The sequence below is a fragment of the Equus quagga genome, chromosome 4, assembly GCF_021613505.1.
Source record: "Equus quagga isolate Etosha38 chromosome 4, UCLA_HA_Equagga_1.0, whole genome shotgun sequence".
Taxonomy (NCBI): Eukaryota; Metazoa; Chordata; class Mammalia; order Perissodactyla; family Equidae; genus Equus; species Equus quagga.
The window spans coordinates 87914759-87930886 of record NC_060270.1 but is presented as its reverse complement, the minus strand read 5'-3'; the positions used below and the strand labels follow the sequence as shown (position 1 = coordinate 87930886).

Genomic DNA, 16128 nt, shown 5'->3' with positions numbered 1-16128 from the left:
GTAGAGGGATTCAGAGATCGGTCAACCCAGCGCTCTATGGTAATTTACTTAGAGACCCTTTTTAAAAATGCCAAACTACTTTTTTAGTATTGGGATCCAATCCAGAAATTCATCACACACACACCCCCCAACACACCCGCCCCAAGATGCAGTTCACATGCAGCATTTTTTTTTTTTTTCCTGGCTTTTGCATCTAAAAGGAAAAAAAGAAAATTGAGAGAAAGGGCAAAGAATTTAGTTCCAGAAGCCGTGCTGAGAAATACACACAACTCAATGTGCATCTCAAATCTGGTCATTAGAGATATCTGCGTAAGAAGAGGCGATCTGGATTGAGGACCTGGGAGCTTTCCCTTTAACTTTCGCCCCTTAGAGTTCTCCAGTTCTGTGAATGGTGTGCACCGTTTTCCGCCCAGTACTCTGTAGGATTTAGTGATGAGGATAATGATGCCAAAGGCTTGACGGGGGGGTTGGGGGGGGGGGTTGGGGGGGCGTGGAGAAGGGAGGGAGGGAGGCGAGAGGGAGGGAGAGAGGAAGGGAGGGAGGTGGAATTTCATTTCTTCCACTAAAGCGTTTGCGGAGACTTCAAGGTATAATCTATCCCAGATCCTTTCCCAGAGAGAAACTTGGCGATCACGTTTTCACATGATGCTCACGCTCAGGGCGCTTCAATTATCCCTCCCCACAAAGATAGGTGGCGCGTGTTTCAGGGTCTCTCTTACAGAAAAGAAAAAGAAAAAAATGTCATTAGAAGAGGCGTAACACGTCAGTCCGTCCCCAGGTTTGTGTTTCCTGGAGTGGCCGAAAAGAGATCAGTTCTAACCTGCTCCGCAGGAATAACGGTCCTGTCTCCCGACACTCTTGGCGAGGTTTTGTACAGTTTGCTCCGGGAGCTGTTTCTTCGCTTCCACCTTTTTCTCCCCCACACTTCGCGGCTTCTTCATGCTTTTTCTTCTCACCATTTCTGGCCAAAACTACAAACAAGACTTCGCAGGTAGGTTTTTTCCCCCCCTTTCTCTCTTTTTATTCCTTTTTGGTATGGTCATCCTCCACCCTCCTTTTATGATTTTATCCTTTTAAGTGGGGATGTGAGTCTGAAGTGAGAAGGAGTGTCTGTGGGTAGGAATTTCAGGTGGGTTTAGCTCCTTTGTGGCAAGCTTTTCCCAAGAGTGACTTCTTTGATTTCTCTCGCACTCCCGCCCGCTTTCCTTCCTTTTCTCTCCTTTTTTCCTCCCCCAAATAATTTGCCCTGTACCTGTCCATTCAGGTAACCAAAGGTGCCTTTTGCTACCCAGCCTAGGAAAAGTTTTATTGAGAACTATATGGTTGGAATAAAACTCTTCAAGGGGAGAGATTCTGCTCTATTTTCGTACCTAGTTCCAATTCATTGTATTCAGCAATTAAAACTTGGCAAATACCTGTTAATAAATACAAAACTTGATCTATACAAAACTACTAAATTCGGGGGCAAGTCTTTCTCTTAGATATGGCAGTCCATCCTCTCCCACCAGAGAAGGCTGTTTTCTAAGCAGAAAGTTGTCTGTTTTTGTCTGCTTAGCGAGTTTCATTTCTTTATTTCATTCTTTGTGTGTGTGTGTATGTGAAGTAACACCTCACTTCTGTGATGATAAATAAAGAAGTGAAAGTCCTCATGGAACTTGAGTCGTTCACCAAATTGGGGGGGGGGGGGTCACTAGAGCTGGGAAGAAAACTGCTGTCAGAATATCAAGGTTTCAAATTAAGGATAACTTTTGAAATTGTATTTTAAATGGCAAAGTGATATAGACATGGATTTAACAGGAGACACATACACACACGTACCCCCATTCCATACTTTGGCACTGAAAAGTAGAGAGATAGCAGGAGTTCCCAGGAGCAGTGGTAAGCCCCGCTAACATGAATGTGTTTATCTCCCACCTACTCACATATTTTACATGCTCCCCCTATAATGATGAAGGCAAGATTACTAACTCCAGAGGTAGAAATAACAGGCAAAGATAAAGTTTACAGCACAAATGCCCTGTCTCTCCCTCACACACACATGCTCATAAAACTAGCAGCTTACTTTATTAAACATGTATTTATATGCAATCGTGTGTAAGTCTCAGCATGAATACAGACAGGCCAGCTGTTTCATCCCAGACACTTGTGTGACCATTTCTTTATTTCAGGATTTTTCCCCAACAATTTCAAATCAATAGGAGAGCCAAGAAATGACAAAATGTGTCAAACTTGAATTAAATTAAGTCTCCCACTCTGCCTAGGTTAAATTCAAGGTGCTTTCTAAATCATCCACTTCCCCATCTCTCGCCGCCCCCCACCCCCCCCCACCCCTCTCAGCAAATGTGTGGAAACTGATACTCACTTTCCAGGTTTTCTGCTAGGCTTCTAGCACAGGAGACAATAGGTACGGGGCGTGGGGACTGAGTGTGCTCGGCAGAGAAAGGGTTAATGGCCCTTGTGTTACAGTTTGCATCTGTTACATCTTTTATAGCCCCCTGTTTAAACTAATCCTCGAGGCGCAGCATCTTCCCAACCTCCACCGAGTTTCGGGATTCTCCTCCTCTCCTGCCTGCCTCGGAGGTTCCCCTTCTCCAAGTTTTGACAGTTTCAGCTGAAAAAAATGCAGCGCCTCACTCGATTTTTAGGTACAAAAGTTTCGAAGCCAGAAAGGATACGATCATTTAGTAGAGCTTAAAAGTATTGCCGTAGCGGTTGGACTTTCTCTTTCCTTTCTTGAGGGGAAAAATTTTTTTCTACTGGAACTATTTAAGGGAACCAGTGTGGGGGAGCATGTGTATGAGTGAGGTGGGGGGAAATACTTAAGTAAATATTGTCAAAGTGGCGGAGATGGGGGGGGAGGGACAGTGTCCAAAGAGGCTTATAATTATATTTCTTATTGCGGCGTGAAACGGGAAATCTTAATTTGGGGGCGGGGGGGTGGGGGGAGGAAGAGACAGTGCCTCGATAAACTCCAAAAGGGGAGGGGAGGGGGCGCGGGCGAGTGGGCTTCCTATAATTACTATTATCAATTTGCCAGAGTGTGCTTTATCCGGGGGCTGTTTCGTGTTGTTTGTTTGTTTGTTTGTTTGCTTCCTCTGGGGAATGGGGTGGCGGGGGGTGAGACAAGATGAGAGCGAAAGCAAGCCTCGCCTCACCCCAAGTTCTCGAGCCGGGCTGAGGACTTTTCGGAGGAAAGGGTCCGCCTAACCCTGAGTCAAGCAGCCTTACTGTACCGCCGTGTGCATTCCCTCATACGGTCAGGAGTTATGACTCATTTTGAAGATGTAATTCTTGTCTCTCTGATCCCCTCGCGGGTGCAACACACCAAACAGTAACAAACACAAAGCGCCTTGGGGCCAAGGCTCGGGTGGGGGGCGGGGAGGGGGCCGCCGAAGTTTCGCTTTGGCGTTGGGGGGCGCGGATGGGTGCTCGCCGGGGCCCTGGCCCGGCTCCCCTGGGCGGCCCGCGCGCGTTTCAATGGGCGCGGGCGATGCCCACATTGTCGCTGTGTTTGGTTGCTAGATCGAGCCTGCGTGCTGCCGAAGCAGGGCGCCGAGTCCATGCGAACTGCCATCTGATCCGCTCTTATCAATGAAGCAGCCGATCATGGCGGATGGCCCCCGGTGCAAGAGGCGCAAACAAGCCAATCCCAGGAGGAAAAACGGTAAGAAGCGGCCCGAACCAAACTTTTCCGGGCCACTCCGGGGCTCGAGACCCAGGGAGAAGGAGGGGGAAAGGGAAAAGGAACCGAGGCGGCGGCGGCGGCGGCGCCCAGGGCTCGCGGGCGAGCCTCCCTCCGCGGCCGGCGCCGGAGCCCGGCGCGCGCGGCCACTGGACCGGGGGGAGTTGGGGAAGTGCCGGGCAAAGTGAGCGTCGGGCGCCGGGGGGCTCCGAGCGCGGGGGTCCGGCCGGGGCCCCGCGCCCCCACCCCTGCCGCCCCTCGTGCCCCCGCCTCCGCCCTCCCTCCGCCTCCGCCTCCCGCTCCGCGAGCGCCGGGCCCGCCGGGTCCCCGGCCAGGCTGCGGGAGCGTCCGGCGAGGGCAGGGCGGGGGCCCCGGCGCCAGGTCGTGCAGGATCCCGGGGCGGGGGCGGGGGTGGCAGAGGAACTGCGAGGGCGGGAGAGGGGGCCCGGGGCTGCGCCTCCGCCGGGCTTAAAGTTTCTTGCCGTAGTCGCCCGGCCGCCTCCCCGTACGCCAAGTAACGGTCCGCGGGCAGCGGGGCCCGGCCGGGCGCGCCCGGCCCCCGGGGTGGGAGGGACTCGGCCGGCCCCGCGCGGGGTCCGGCGGGGTCTGTGCCGGCTCCGGGGCGGGCGGGTCCTCTCCGGCGGGCTCTGGCCCCACGCCGGGGGCTGGCGGAGTCGAAAAGCGCAAGGAGACTTTTTCTGGGCAGTTTCTGCATGGTCAGGAGGAGCCCGTTATCCAGGCTGAGTCAGGAAGGAGGAAGGAGATGGGGGTGCGAGGGGGCCATACGGACCAGCAGTGGGCGATTAAAGGGGTGACAGTTGAGTAGGTCCATCTTGGAGAGAGGCAGAGAAGGGACAGGGAGAGAGAGAGAAAGAGAGACCGACCCCCTAGGTATTACCCCCAAACAAAATCGTGGGAATAAAAGAGAAAAGTGATTGGCAAGAGCGCAGAAGGCGCCTGGGGGAGGGGAGAGAGCTGGGGACAAGAGAGGGTGCCGAGGGGGAGCTGACGGAGGATACTGAGTTTAAAAAGAAAAACCAACCCCCCAAAACAAACAAGCGAACTAGCGCCAGCTCAGACTGGGAAAGGAAACTTCTCGTTCCCCTCGCTCTGAGCCCGATCACCCGGCGCGGGGCCGCGTTGACGCTCCCGAGCTGGCCGCGGGGACGCGGCGCCAGCCCGGCCTCCGGCCTCCCGCAAGCCCAGCCCTCGGCTCGCGGGGAGCGCCCGGGCCCACTTGGAGCAACTTTCTTCCAGAGAAGACAATCGCGCGCGCCCCTGGCCTGCCCCGGAGCTGCGCGGCGCGGGGAGGGGGCGGCTGGGGGCGCAGTGTGGGGTGCTGGAGGGAGGAAAACACAAAGACGAGAGAATTTTGATTAGAGACAAGTGATGCTTCTCTCTCTGTGTCTCTCTGTCTCTCTCTAGGTTTTGTGCGTGTGTGTGCGTGTGTGTGTGTGTGTGTGTGTCTTTTGCTTGTTGTGGTGGAGGTGTCGAGCCATATGGGGGAGTGATAGAGGAATTTTAGTCAGAAACTGTTCGTTACGTTATCCTGCCTTTTCCCTTTGTGCTGCCTTTGATCTATTGGCTTGGCTTAGTATTACAAAAAAACAAGTACAATAATATATTCCGAGCTGCTTCCCCAAGATCCAGTTCAGGCTGCCTCTTTTAAGTCAGTCTCTCTCCCTCTCTCTCTCTGTCTCTCTGTCTCTCTGTCTCTCTCTCTGTCTTTCTCTCTCTCTCTTTCTCTCTTAATTTAATTTTTTCTTCACTCTGGTGTCTGGCATTATTTAAGGTGGTCCTTACACAGGAGACCTCCCCTTCCCCATCTCTGGGTAATTTAGTAGACACTAAAATTACACCTAATGTCCCCCTCTCCTCTCTTGTGTTTCCTCTGTTCCTTTTATTAAATGTTGGTTATTGATTTTCTAAAATCAATGTCTGTTGTGGGGCTTTTTTTCCCCCTCTTACAAGTATATAAAGCACGTTGCTGATCAACTGGATAACAAAAGCTTTGTGTCATGGAGGCATTTTTGTTCTTATGTTAAACAGTCATTTTTTGAGAGAAAAGAGAATGAGATTTAAAGCAAGGTTCCCAGAAGTGTTCTTTTGCAGGAGAGACTATTTAGGACGCTTGTTTCTTCTTGCCTGCCTCCTCCCACCCCCTTCGGGATTTTGCCACCGAGGACCAGCCTGGCCCCGGCAAAGAGGTCAGGCCGGAGCCCAGGTCTGGGGAAATGGAGGGCTCCAGGCTTCCTGGGAACCCTGGGCAGGGGGGCCTGGCAGAGAGGGAGGCCGGCTGGGGGCTTCGCAGGTGAAACGGAGCGCCGGGGAGGTGCTCAGCCATGGACACGGCAACCACTTCCCCCTCCGCCCAGCCACTAACTTGGGAGAAGCCTCAACACTCCGAAATGGAAAGTTGAATTGCACATTTTAAGGCATTTAGCCCAGAGTCTGCACACTTAACGGCAAGCCTATCCATCGCTTACAGCTTCTCTAACTTTGACTGCTACCTGTCTCTTTTTCCAAATAATCTTTGGAAAAAACGTGCTGCACGTTGGTTATTTGTCAGTATTTTTCTTTGGTTTTAATATCACTGAGCAATGTCCTGGTTTTAAGAAGCAGGTAGAAGAGTTTCTTCTCCCCCTTTTTCATTTTCTTTCTCATCAAGCACGTATCCAATGCCTTTCCCTTTGGGAATTGCCAGGATTTATCTGAACTGAGTGGATTTTTCTTCTTTCCTGGATTCATGGAAAAGATGTCACTTTTGAGCTTGTGTCTTTGCTGATAACACTAAATATGATGATGCTTATCAAAATCATATAGAAATTCCTGGAAAGGAATAATGGCAATACTAATCATGGAAGTAGAAGCTGCAAGAAAAAAGAAAAGTGGTCATCCAGGAAACTAGAATGGCACTTTATATAATTTTAATGAAGTCAACAGTGTATATATAGACTAAGGCGACAAGGAGATAAAACACGTAAAGCAGTGTGTGTGTGTTTGAAAAGCTAGTCAAGAACGTGGGTTCGAAGACTATGCTGTATACAATTATTAAAAAGCAAAGGAGAAGGAGGCAGTTCGAGGAAAACAAATGTGAAAGGAGAGAAACAAGAATCTAAAATACAGCCTTCAAGATTCTCAGGCTAGCAAGATGTCTGGCAAAGACAGGGCCAGGGCCAAGTTAATCCATAGCGAGCAGTCTCCTTTCCCCCACATGGAAAGGATGAAATCTCTTCCCAGAAAATAAGATGTGCAGAAGGAAAGGAGGAGAGGGGTGAGGGGGAAGGAGGCAGAAAGCAAGTTGCCGGCAGACAAGAATGTGTGTCGGTTTCAAGAAAGTTCAGTCAGATGATCTTCAGTCGCCTGACTCACTTGGTAACACTTTCACTGAAGCTGGAGAGGAGGGGGAAAACCCAGCCCCCCTCTTCCATTCCCCTGATTATACCCCACTATCTCCACATAGCCTTCGAGTCAGAAATGAGCGCTCGGAGCGGGAGATGCCCGGCTCCTGCCTGCCACTGGCTCAGCCCGGTTGTAACTTGCAAAGTTTGTTGCTTTAGCCCCTGATTCAGGCATCGGCTCCTGGAGATGCTGCGGCTTCCCTCCTGCCTCCTGCAGAGCCTGGGAATATAGGCCTGCCTCCCCAGCCCACCATCTTCCAGCATCAGCCTCTGAAAAATTGCACATACACATGCACGTTATAACAAAAATCAAATCCGGAAACTGCTTGTTTCAGAAAAGTGAATGAAGTTGTCTTTTAAATGAAAACTGAATTAGGAGTGGATTGGGGGGGGGGGGGAGGAAATGGAAGAAAGAATGAAAAGTTAAATTTGATTTTCCTTCAAAGTTTCAGTTAAAAGGTTGAGGATTGTTTGGAAAGTGGGGGAGATTTTTACAAACGCCTTTGGTCTCTGGTTTTCAGTGGTGAAGAAAAGGGATAAAGTTGGATGTTTTCAGGGCTTTGGATTCTACAAGAGAAACAGTCAGATGAGCAGAAATGATTGTCCCTGTTTAAGATAAGCCCTCACTTCTACCACATCCTTAAAGGGAGTGGGGGTGCTGGTGGGGATGCTTCGAGGCTGTGGGGGCCAGAGAAGTTGCTCTCCTTTCAGAGATGCTTAAACAAAAAGGAAAAGATGCATTCAGCCCCTTCTTAAGGATGTGGCTCCTGGCTCTCCTCTCTGAGAGGTGAAGTTGGGATGGGGCAGCCGTGAGTCTGAGCCCCTCAGTCCACGCTGAGGCAGGAAAGTTCCCTTCGGATTACAGTGGGTTCAGGCTTGGTTATCTTTGCAAGTGTGGAAATCTTTTGCAAGCAGCTTTCTTTATAAAGTTGATGAGCTTATCGAGAGCCTGTTTTGCTGCCTCTCAAAGCACTCAGGGGCAGTTTGGGTGGCAGGTACCAGTTCTAAGGGTGCTCCAAAGATATCCATCTCCATCCTTTTCTCTCTGTGGAGATCTTCTGCAAGTTTTGTCACGCTGCACACACACAAGGCTGGGGGCTATGTATCTAGACTGATCTATTTGTTTTATCTCGGTTTGGAAAAACTAAGTCAGTTGGGGTAGAAACATGCCTTCCTTCGTCGCAGAACCACTAGCCTGCTGGCATCCAGAGCGTGACGCTCCACCAGGGCTGAGGGTGGGCTAAGGATTTTAAACTTTACATTGTTTCTCTGTTGACAAATAAAAACAAATTCACGTCTTTAAGCGTTTATTTCCAAATATGAATAAAGCCAAGATTAAAGTTCCCCACTGAACTGCCATGTCCTATGTTTCAGATGCTTCCTTTCTCCCTTGCTTAATTTGCTCAAAGTAAAGAAAATTCCAAGAGGTTATCAAAGACCCTAATGCTGTATTAAGAATATTTCCTGGGAAAAATGTGTGTCTGCCCTGAAGGTAGGAAAGGAGGGTGTTGCTAGCTCTCTAGCAGTGCCGGGTTTCTTCCAAGATGTGGGAGATTCTTTTCCTTGCAACAGTTTTTGTCATCTGCATTCTTCTAAGGCTTTTAAGGTGCATTTTCTTCTGTGTGAAAGAGAACTCTTTGTCCTTTTCCTCTCCAGCACCGTGGCTTCCCAAGGTAGACACTATTTTGTGCCTGTCACAGAGAGAGGGAGTGCAGGTTCGCAATGCTCACAGACAATTGATTGTCTGCCCTAATGTGTTTCATTTACATGTTTATAACGTCAATGGTGCTGGGGTGTCCACTGTACCATTCATTCCCGCATTCCCACAAGGGGGCAATTGTCTGAATGGCCAAGTCAGACACCTTTTTGATTGCTCTTTGGTTGTCTTTTTAGAGCAAAGAGATAAAGGAGGAAAATCTGTGATGCAGAAACACTAGTTGAAAATATACAGAATTAAATGTCACCACAAAAGCAGATGTTAACGTAAGCCCAAATATGCTTTTTAGCCAAGATGTAAAGGTTGAAAAAAATAATTCAGAGCAGAGGGAAGGATGATTTAAAACCAATAAATACAGCCCTATCCCCCCCTCCCTATTTCTTTTCTTTCTTTAGCAATCAGAAGATGAAATGTGATTTTCCTTTTCATTTTTAAGCTTTGACACATCTAGGCACCTCCTCATTATTTGTATGTTTGCTGTGATTTGTGAATTTTGTATATATTTACATAGCTCTGTTTATGCCAACACCATCAGCTTACCACTTGGAAAACCTATTGAATGACTATTTGGGCTGTGGGGAGTGTAAACTTTTGAAAAGTAAGATCCAAGTATTTCTTCATCAAACATTTTTTAGAAGGAAAGCAATAATAATCAGTACAGTCTATGGAAGTCTTTGCTTTAATAGCTATGTGCCAAATACTTTTATCTTGGGTGACAGTCATGTCACAGAGAACGCTCTCAGGAAAAGTGTAACTAGTAGTTACAAAGTAAATAAAGAATTTCGTTTTAAGGTGTTCTGTACTGTTTTTATGCTGTGTGTGTGTGTGTGTGTGTGTGTGTGTTGTCTTGCATTTCCTCTGAGGAAGGTGATAGGAAAAGTCATCCATACGTGTGTTTGGGGGTTTTTCTCTTCACTCATTTTCCCCCTGCGTATTATGCATATATGGAGCACACATGAATACACCTGCTTTAAAAAAAAGATTTCACAGTTCAGATGGTGCCTTGCTGGTTCATTTAGGTAATACAGTTATTAGAAGTTGGTCTGATTTCGCGTGTGGTCCAGAAGGAGAGAAAATACTAACTCTTATGTCATCTGGTGGGAGGTAAACAGGGGGATATAACTTTTATAATTTTGCAGTAAATTAAGGAGGAAAAAATCACCAGTCTGTGAAAAGATTGGTGCCTCTCCGGGAAGACACACACAGTAGCTGCACCGTTAGCTGAACCCCTGACACGGCGGTCTTTTGAATGCCTTAGGTATGATTTCACTTTCGCTCACATCAATGCTGACCTGAATGCCTTTCATATCTGATCCGCTGTGTCTCTCCCAGTAAACATCCCCTGAGGGGAGAACAAAGAAAGGAGCTCTTCTTCTTCTTAATCACAATTCAGCCCTTTCACCGCCGGCAGGCTCCATTTGCATTCTGCCACAGAAAGCCAAGATGAAAAGAAAGAGAGAGAGAGAGAGGGAGAGAGAGAGAAGAGAAGCAGAGGGTAGTAGCTGAGTAAAATAACTTAGGTGTTTGTGGCTGTTTGTTGGGCTTTCCCTAGTTACCAGCCTTATATAGTTGATGCTCAACCAGGCCCTGTCCCTCCTGACAGGCATATAGTGTTACAAGATGGCATGTCTGTACTATTCATGGCCACCCGCTCAACACTTGAGGTAAAAAGTGTCAGGGAGGGATCAGATTCTCCCCCAGAAGCCTACTAGACTTGGGGTCAGGTGTGTGGACTTCCCACTTTTGAGTGCTGCCTACTATTTGGCTTCACTCTCATTGTTTATCATCAGACCAGGGAGGTGAGGGCACTGGGGTGGTGGGGGGAGCTGGAGCCTGCTCAGGAGGAGAGACAGGATAAAGTCTCCGGAGGCCCTGGTCTGGTCTCAGTGATGGGTGTCTGGCCCAGAGAAAAAGGGAGAGGTGCTTACACCCAGCCTGAACACACTGATAAATCTTCAGGAAAACTGGAAAAGACTTTCCCATTTTTTCCCCTGACTTTTTATGATAATTCATATTTTCAAATGAAAGGGGAAAAAAGCCAAGAAAGAAACTCTCAAATGAGCCAAAAAGAAAAAAAAAATTCTCTGAAAAGAATTTTAGGGGGAAAAGTTGTTCTATTTTAAAAAGCTTTGAGGGCTGTAAAGTGCCACGTTTTTCACACCTTCTCCATACTTTTTTTTCAGATTTTTTTAGTATGTTTAACATTTGTGAGATGACAGCCTTTTTGTATCTCAAACTGGATGCTTCAAGATTTGTAGGGAGGGGTTGGTGGTATTCACGTTCTCTTGAGAGAGAAAGTTTATGCCTAAAGGGCTCCTTCTTACTGGGAACTGTTTAAACCCTCGCAGGCGGACCTGTCAGGTTTTAGTGTGTTATTTGCCTCCATTTTCAACGTGCAAAAGTAACATGCAGTTAATGGTATTGGACTGAGACCACAGCAAGAGCAGAAACCTCTCGTGACAACTTTTCAGCTACATTATCTTGCTCCTAAACTGTCTTGTCTTTTTTTTTTCTTTCCTTTCTGAAACCACTTTTAAGATACCAACAGTTTTTTTTTCAACAATTAGATTAAGCATATAATGTGCGCGTGCATGCGTGTGCACACACGCACACACACACATGCAACTTTGGAAGTGCAGTCTCATCAAACAGCAGTGTGTAATTGGAAACGGGGACTTTTCCGATAGCCATTGTGGTAGATTTCACTTATAAGAGCAAAACTAGCAGAGATATTAGAAGTTGTACATGAGCATGTGACACAGATTCCTGAATTTTTTTCTTTTTCCCAGAAGATTTACAGAATTTACAAAAAGAGATTAGCCCTACACCTTCCACCCCGCCTAGCCACCCCCATGACCCAAGCAATGAAGGATTTAGGCAGATTTACTTCAGTAAACACCTTTGGACACTTGGGGGGAAAGTGGGAGTCTGTTTGCAAAAGGAGGCTTTTGTTAAGTGAGGTATGGGGATAATGCTTTACCAGGCAGCTGTGATATTAACCTACCCAGCAATGCAGGAGCACTCTTTAACTCTTTGAGTGCCTGGCCCTTTGCACCCAGCAGATAAAATCCTGGCTCTTCAAAGACACTGAGAATTCTGGCTCTAGCCGTTTATTATTCAGACAAGTCTTGTAGACATGAAAACTGTTCAAGCTTTTAAAACAATGTGGTTTAATTAGATGAGGTGGACTTACATTGCTCATAAGCCCTCCAAATGGTGGTTTATAATTGGCAAAGAAAAAAAAAGGAATCAAGGCAGCACATTAAAAATTCCAGGAAATATCTTTAGAAAAGCTATTTTCATTTCCAGCTTTTAAAATATTAGACTATGGTAGCTAGAGGGAATGAAGCAGCTGGGGCCTCTCTCCTTACTATAAAAGACACCAGAAGTTTGTGATGAAGAAAGAGGCTTCAACTCGAAAAGCTGTAAGCGGCCAGTTCTGACAGTGACAGTATCTCAGCTCTCGCATCTTTTGGAGGGGGACATCTTGCCTGTCTTTCGGAGCTTGGGAGGTCATGTGAACCCCAGAGTCAGGGCCTCAGGCCCGTGTTACCAACTTGAGACTTTCCAAAGCAAGCAGAGAGGCATTTATAAGAGGAAGGAGTTAATGGTTATTTTTTGCTGGGCACAAGAATAACTTTACAGGTGTTGCATTTGGGCTTAAATAAGATTGCCTTATTTAGTTTCGAAAAAGAGTGTAGGTGTCAACGTTTGAGCAGCCACGAATGTGTGAGAAAGTAAAGGGTATGAGACATGACAGAATTAAAGGTGTTTGCTATGTTGTTACACCGTGTGTCAGGCTGCAAGCTCCCTTTGTCACAGCCTCCTGGTGATTTGACAGCGCGGATCTACTTCCCTTCTAGGTGAGACAGCATTTTTTAACTGGAGTTATAAATACGGTATACCCTGCGTGTTGCACCCTGCCTCCAAGATCCGTGAATCCTCTTTGAGAGCATCTTGCCCTGAGACACAATGAACAAATGCTGTATACAGGGGGCTGTGCACTCCGGGGCCCGGGCATCGCCAGCATCACAGTAGCTGGCATTGACTGTTGTTTGGCAAGAAGGTCCTCTGCCAAATCATCCAATAATTAAGTTTTATGTTATTTGTATGAACGACCAAGCATGCAGTATTCCTTTTCAAATCAAAGGAAGGCTTAAAATCACTTTTTGAACACTTTCAGACCATGGTCAGGTCACAGTTTGGGGGCTGAATTAAAATGATCTCATTCATGATCTAATTGAGGTTGGCAAAACCTTAGCAGTAGCAGGAGTACATAAATATAAATCAAAGACCAAAATTTAGCAAATCATATCATTTGCTAGAAATCTGCTCATGAATTATTCTCCGATTGCCAACCCAGAAGTTAAACTTTGTCTCCCCTCAGCAACAGTAACTGCGCATATTTTTTCACGCTCCTGACAGGAAAGTTAAGAGCAGCTAAAAAGAGGAAAGAGAAGGAAGATGATCAATGTCTCATCAGATATTGTGTATGTGTGACCCAAGAAAGTATGATAGCTAATGAAGCCATGCACATTACAGTGGAGGCTGCAATCTTGGTTAGAAATGAATGTGGGCTTCTGAAAACCAGACTTTGGAAGAGCCAGCAGTGGGAACACGTAAGGGTTGTAAGGGGAGCAAACGTTTCGAGAAGGATCTGGTTGAACTTTGCTTTCATTTTTCAACTGAAGAAATGTAATCATCATAATGATTCATGATATTTTTACAAATTCAGTTCTATTACTGAGCTGAGGGGATGAGAGTTGAAGTAATTGTTAGAATTAAGTGACAATGCATACATGTTAGTATACATATTTAAGTTACCTTTCTTTCTTTAAAAAAAAAAAAAATTACTATAGAATTAAGACTCCAGATAGCTATTCCTCTAATCTATGGGATTAAATGTCATGTTCTGTTGTATGAGTCCATTTTCAGTTGTTCATTTTTCTTGGTTGCGGTGTGTTAGTTTAACCTAAACCCACACACACTCTGCTTTAAACTGGAAGAGACTTGATTCTGAGTGTGAATATTTTAAAGTTTAAATTTTAAACTCTATTTATATGAAGATATTCTTTCAAGCAAACAATAAACACAGAACTGGTCAGTTCACCTAGCTTTATTTATCATGACAGCAAATGTGTGAAGGTGTACTTTTAAATCACAGTGAGAAGGTGGAAACATTTTAAAATAATCTCAGGTGATAGAGGTAAATGACTGCAGTCCTTTGGCAATAGGTAATTTTCATTAATGATTTCCCGTGACAAAAAGGCAAAACATATTCTGTGTGAAAAAAGTAGAATGGATTCCTCTTTAATAGTTGCATTGCTAACATGACAATATAGTGATTTTTGTGATTTATATACTGTTTCATGTTTCTTTTTATAATCAATTCTAGGAAAGAAAGGTACTCCTGACAAGAAGATAGAGACTCCCTCCCACAAATAAGTAATCAAAATTAGATCAACAGATTAAGATATCACGCTATTTAAGATCTGAGAATTTTTTCTCTCCCTTAAACAGATGAGTAAATTTCAAGGAATTCAGTGCCCAAGTGATCTGTAAATGTAGTATAGAGCTTTCACTGTTTCTTAGTTTAAATTGTTTTTATATTGTCTTGTATATCTGAGTAACCGTAATCAAAGAAACTTTGCAATTTGCCTATTCTTGGAAGTACGTAAGTTTCTATTTTAGACACAAAGCACATCAATGGAAGTGTTTCACATCATGAGATTTCTCAGTTTTAAGAGGTGAGGTTTATATATAAAGAACTCAGTAAACTGTGTTTTCATAATAAATAGACCCATTAAGAGGGAAAAGTCTAAGCAGAATGGTTGTCCTCTAAAGATTTCCCATCACCTTTGCTCCGCTGAGGGGAATTTGAAAACTAAATACAGCCCATATGCACACATTCCATATGCACACACTCACAAATACACTCTGGACCCCAGCTCTGGACCTTCTCTTTAACTTTCACAGCCATATAGCTTGTGAATGAAATACATTTAAACAAGAATAGTAGAGGTGGAGGATTAATGTAGACTCCTGTTTAGTAGAATTTATTGTAAGCAAAAAAGAAGTGTTCCCTATGCCACATGACTCTTAGAAAACTTACTTGCACCTATTAATCTAAGCTTTAAGTGTATTATTTAGGATAAATTACAAGCTTTGTGCTTTTAAACTGCTTTCCCTCGTTTTCCTTCAATATTGCCAACCTTAACACAGATTATGCTAAATTGATTGCAAATTATTATGGTTTTTAAAACAGCATTCAGGAGTCCTGAATAAAGATGGTATTTTAAAGTACTGTTTATAATATTTAAAAGAAAAAAGGGGAGGGGATTAAACTATACTGAACACTTAGAAATGTGTGGAGTTTTATACTTGTGCGATAAAGTGTGAGGTAGCCTTGCCCTGTGAAACCAAGACCACAAATGATATGTGTCAGTAGGTTCTTTGATAGGGCTTCTGGCCACAGTGTTTTTGTGCTGTCAAACTGTTATGTTGAACAAACACCTCCTCTGGGACAAAGTGATAAATGCAGACACAGGCTGGCTTCAACCAGTCTCAACAACCTCTTCAACCACACCCCCAACTCTCAGACCATCTCCCACCTCCCTCTGCCCCTTTACCTGAAATGGACATTTATAGAGAGATGCCCAGGGCCTTTCGAGGTGTCAGTGGTGAGTAATTATTGATACTCCCCAAAATCTCATGAATCAGTCCTCTGAAACTGCAGGCAAAGTCCTTTTTCTGGCAGGCTTTATCTGGTCTTTTTTAAATGGAACTGGACTGAGCTTCTAAACTTTTGCCAACTTGAACTTTTTCCACCTTTGCTTAATCATTTGAAAACCACTTGCTTTCCTCTTGTCTTTCCCCCAGTCGCTGGAGTTTTATTTTCTAATGTTCAAGCAGTGACGTTGTGCAACACAAAACAAAATTTTGCCTTAAAAAATCCAAACACTGTTACCTCCTCCTTTTCACTTTCCAGCATTCTTTTAGGGCTAACATTTCAAATGTATAGCCAACCGATTTTTTTTCCTTCTCTCTCTTGGAGCCATTATTCTCTGACTAAAACCTGTTTACTGGTGCCTTTGTGTGTGTGTGTGTGTGTTTTTCCCCTGACATTAAATGAATTTCCATCTTCTACTTCTGCAATCTCTAAGAAATAGATAAACCATTATATTTTTTCCCAGCTCGTATTTTAAAGCGGTGATCCTGACAGCAGGACGATTATTGCACTTTATGTTTTAGTGGATGTTTGCTGTTGCTAGTTACAGCAACACTTATCATAAGACAGCAAGAAAAGAGTAGTCCCTGGTAATTAAAGT

At 45.3% G+C, this 16128-nt stretch overlaps 1 protein-coding gene across 3 annotated transcripts in view; it reads left to right on the top strand.

Annotated features, from left to right (window-relative positions):
- Positions 1–602: 602 nt before the first annotated feature.
- The window catches only part of ZEB2 (zinc finger E-box binding homeobox 2), a 134182-nt gene continuing 118656 nt past the window's right edge, over positions 603–16128 (top strand). For 2 of the 3 annotated variants that reach the window (XM_046658327.1, XM_046658325.1), the window contains exons 1-2: positions 603–991; positions 3523–3664. In XM_046658327.1, coding sequence (XP_046514283.1) covers positions 3592–3664 — 73 coding nt within the window. In that variant the 5' untranslated portion in view covers positions 603–991; positions 3523–3591. Of the gene's footprint in view, positions 992–2491; positions 2646–3522; positions 3665–16128 lie in introns of all 3 variants that reach the window. The other variant, XM_046658326.1, reaches the window with a different exon arrangement.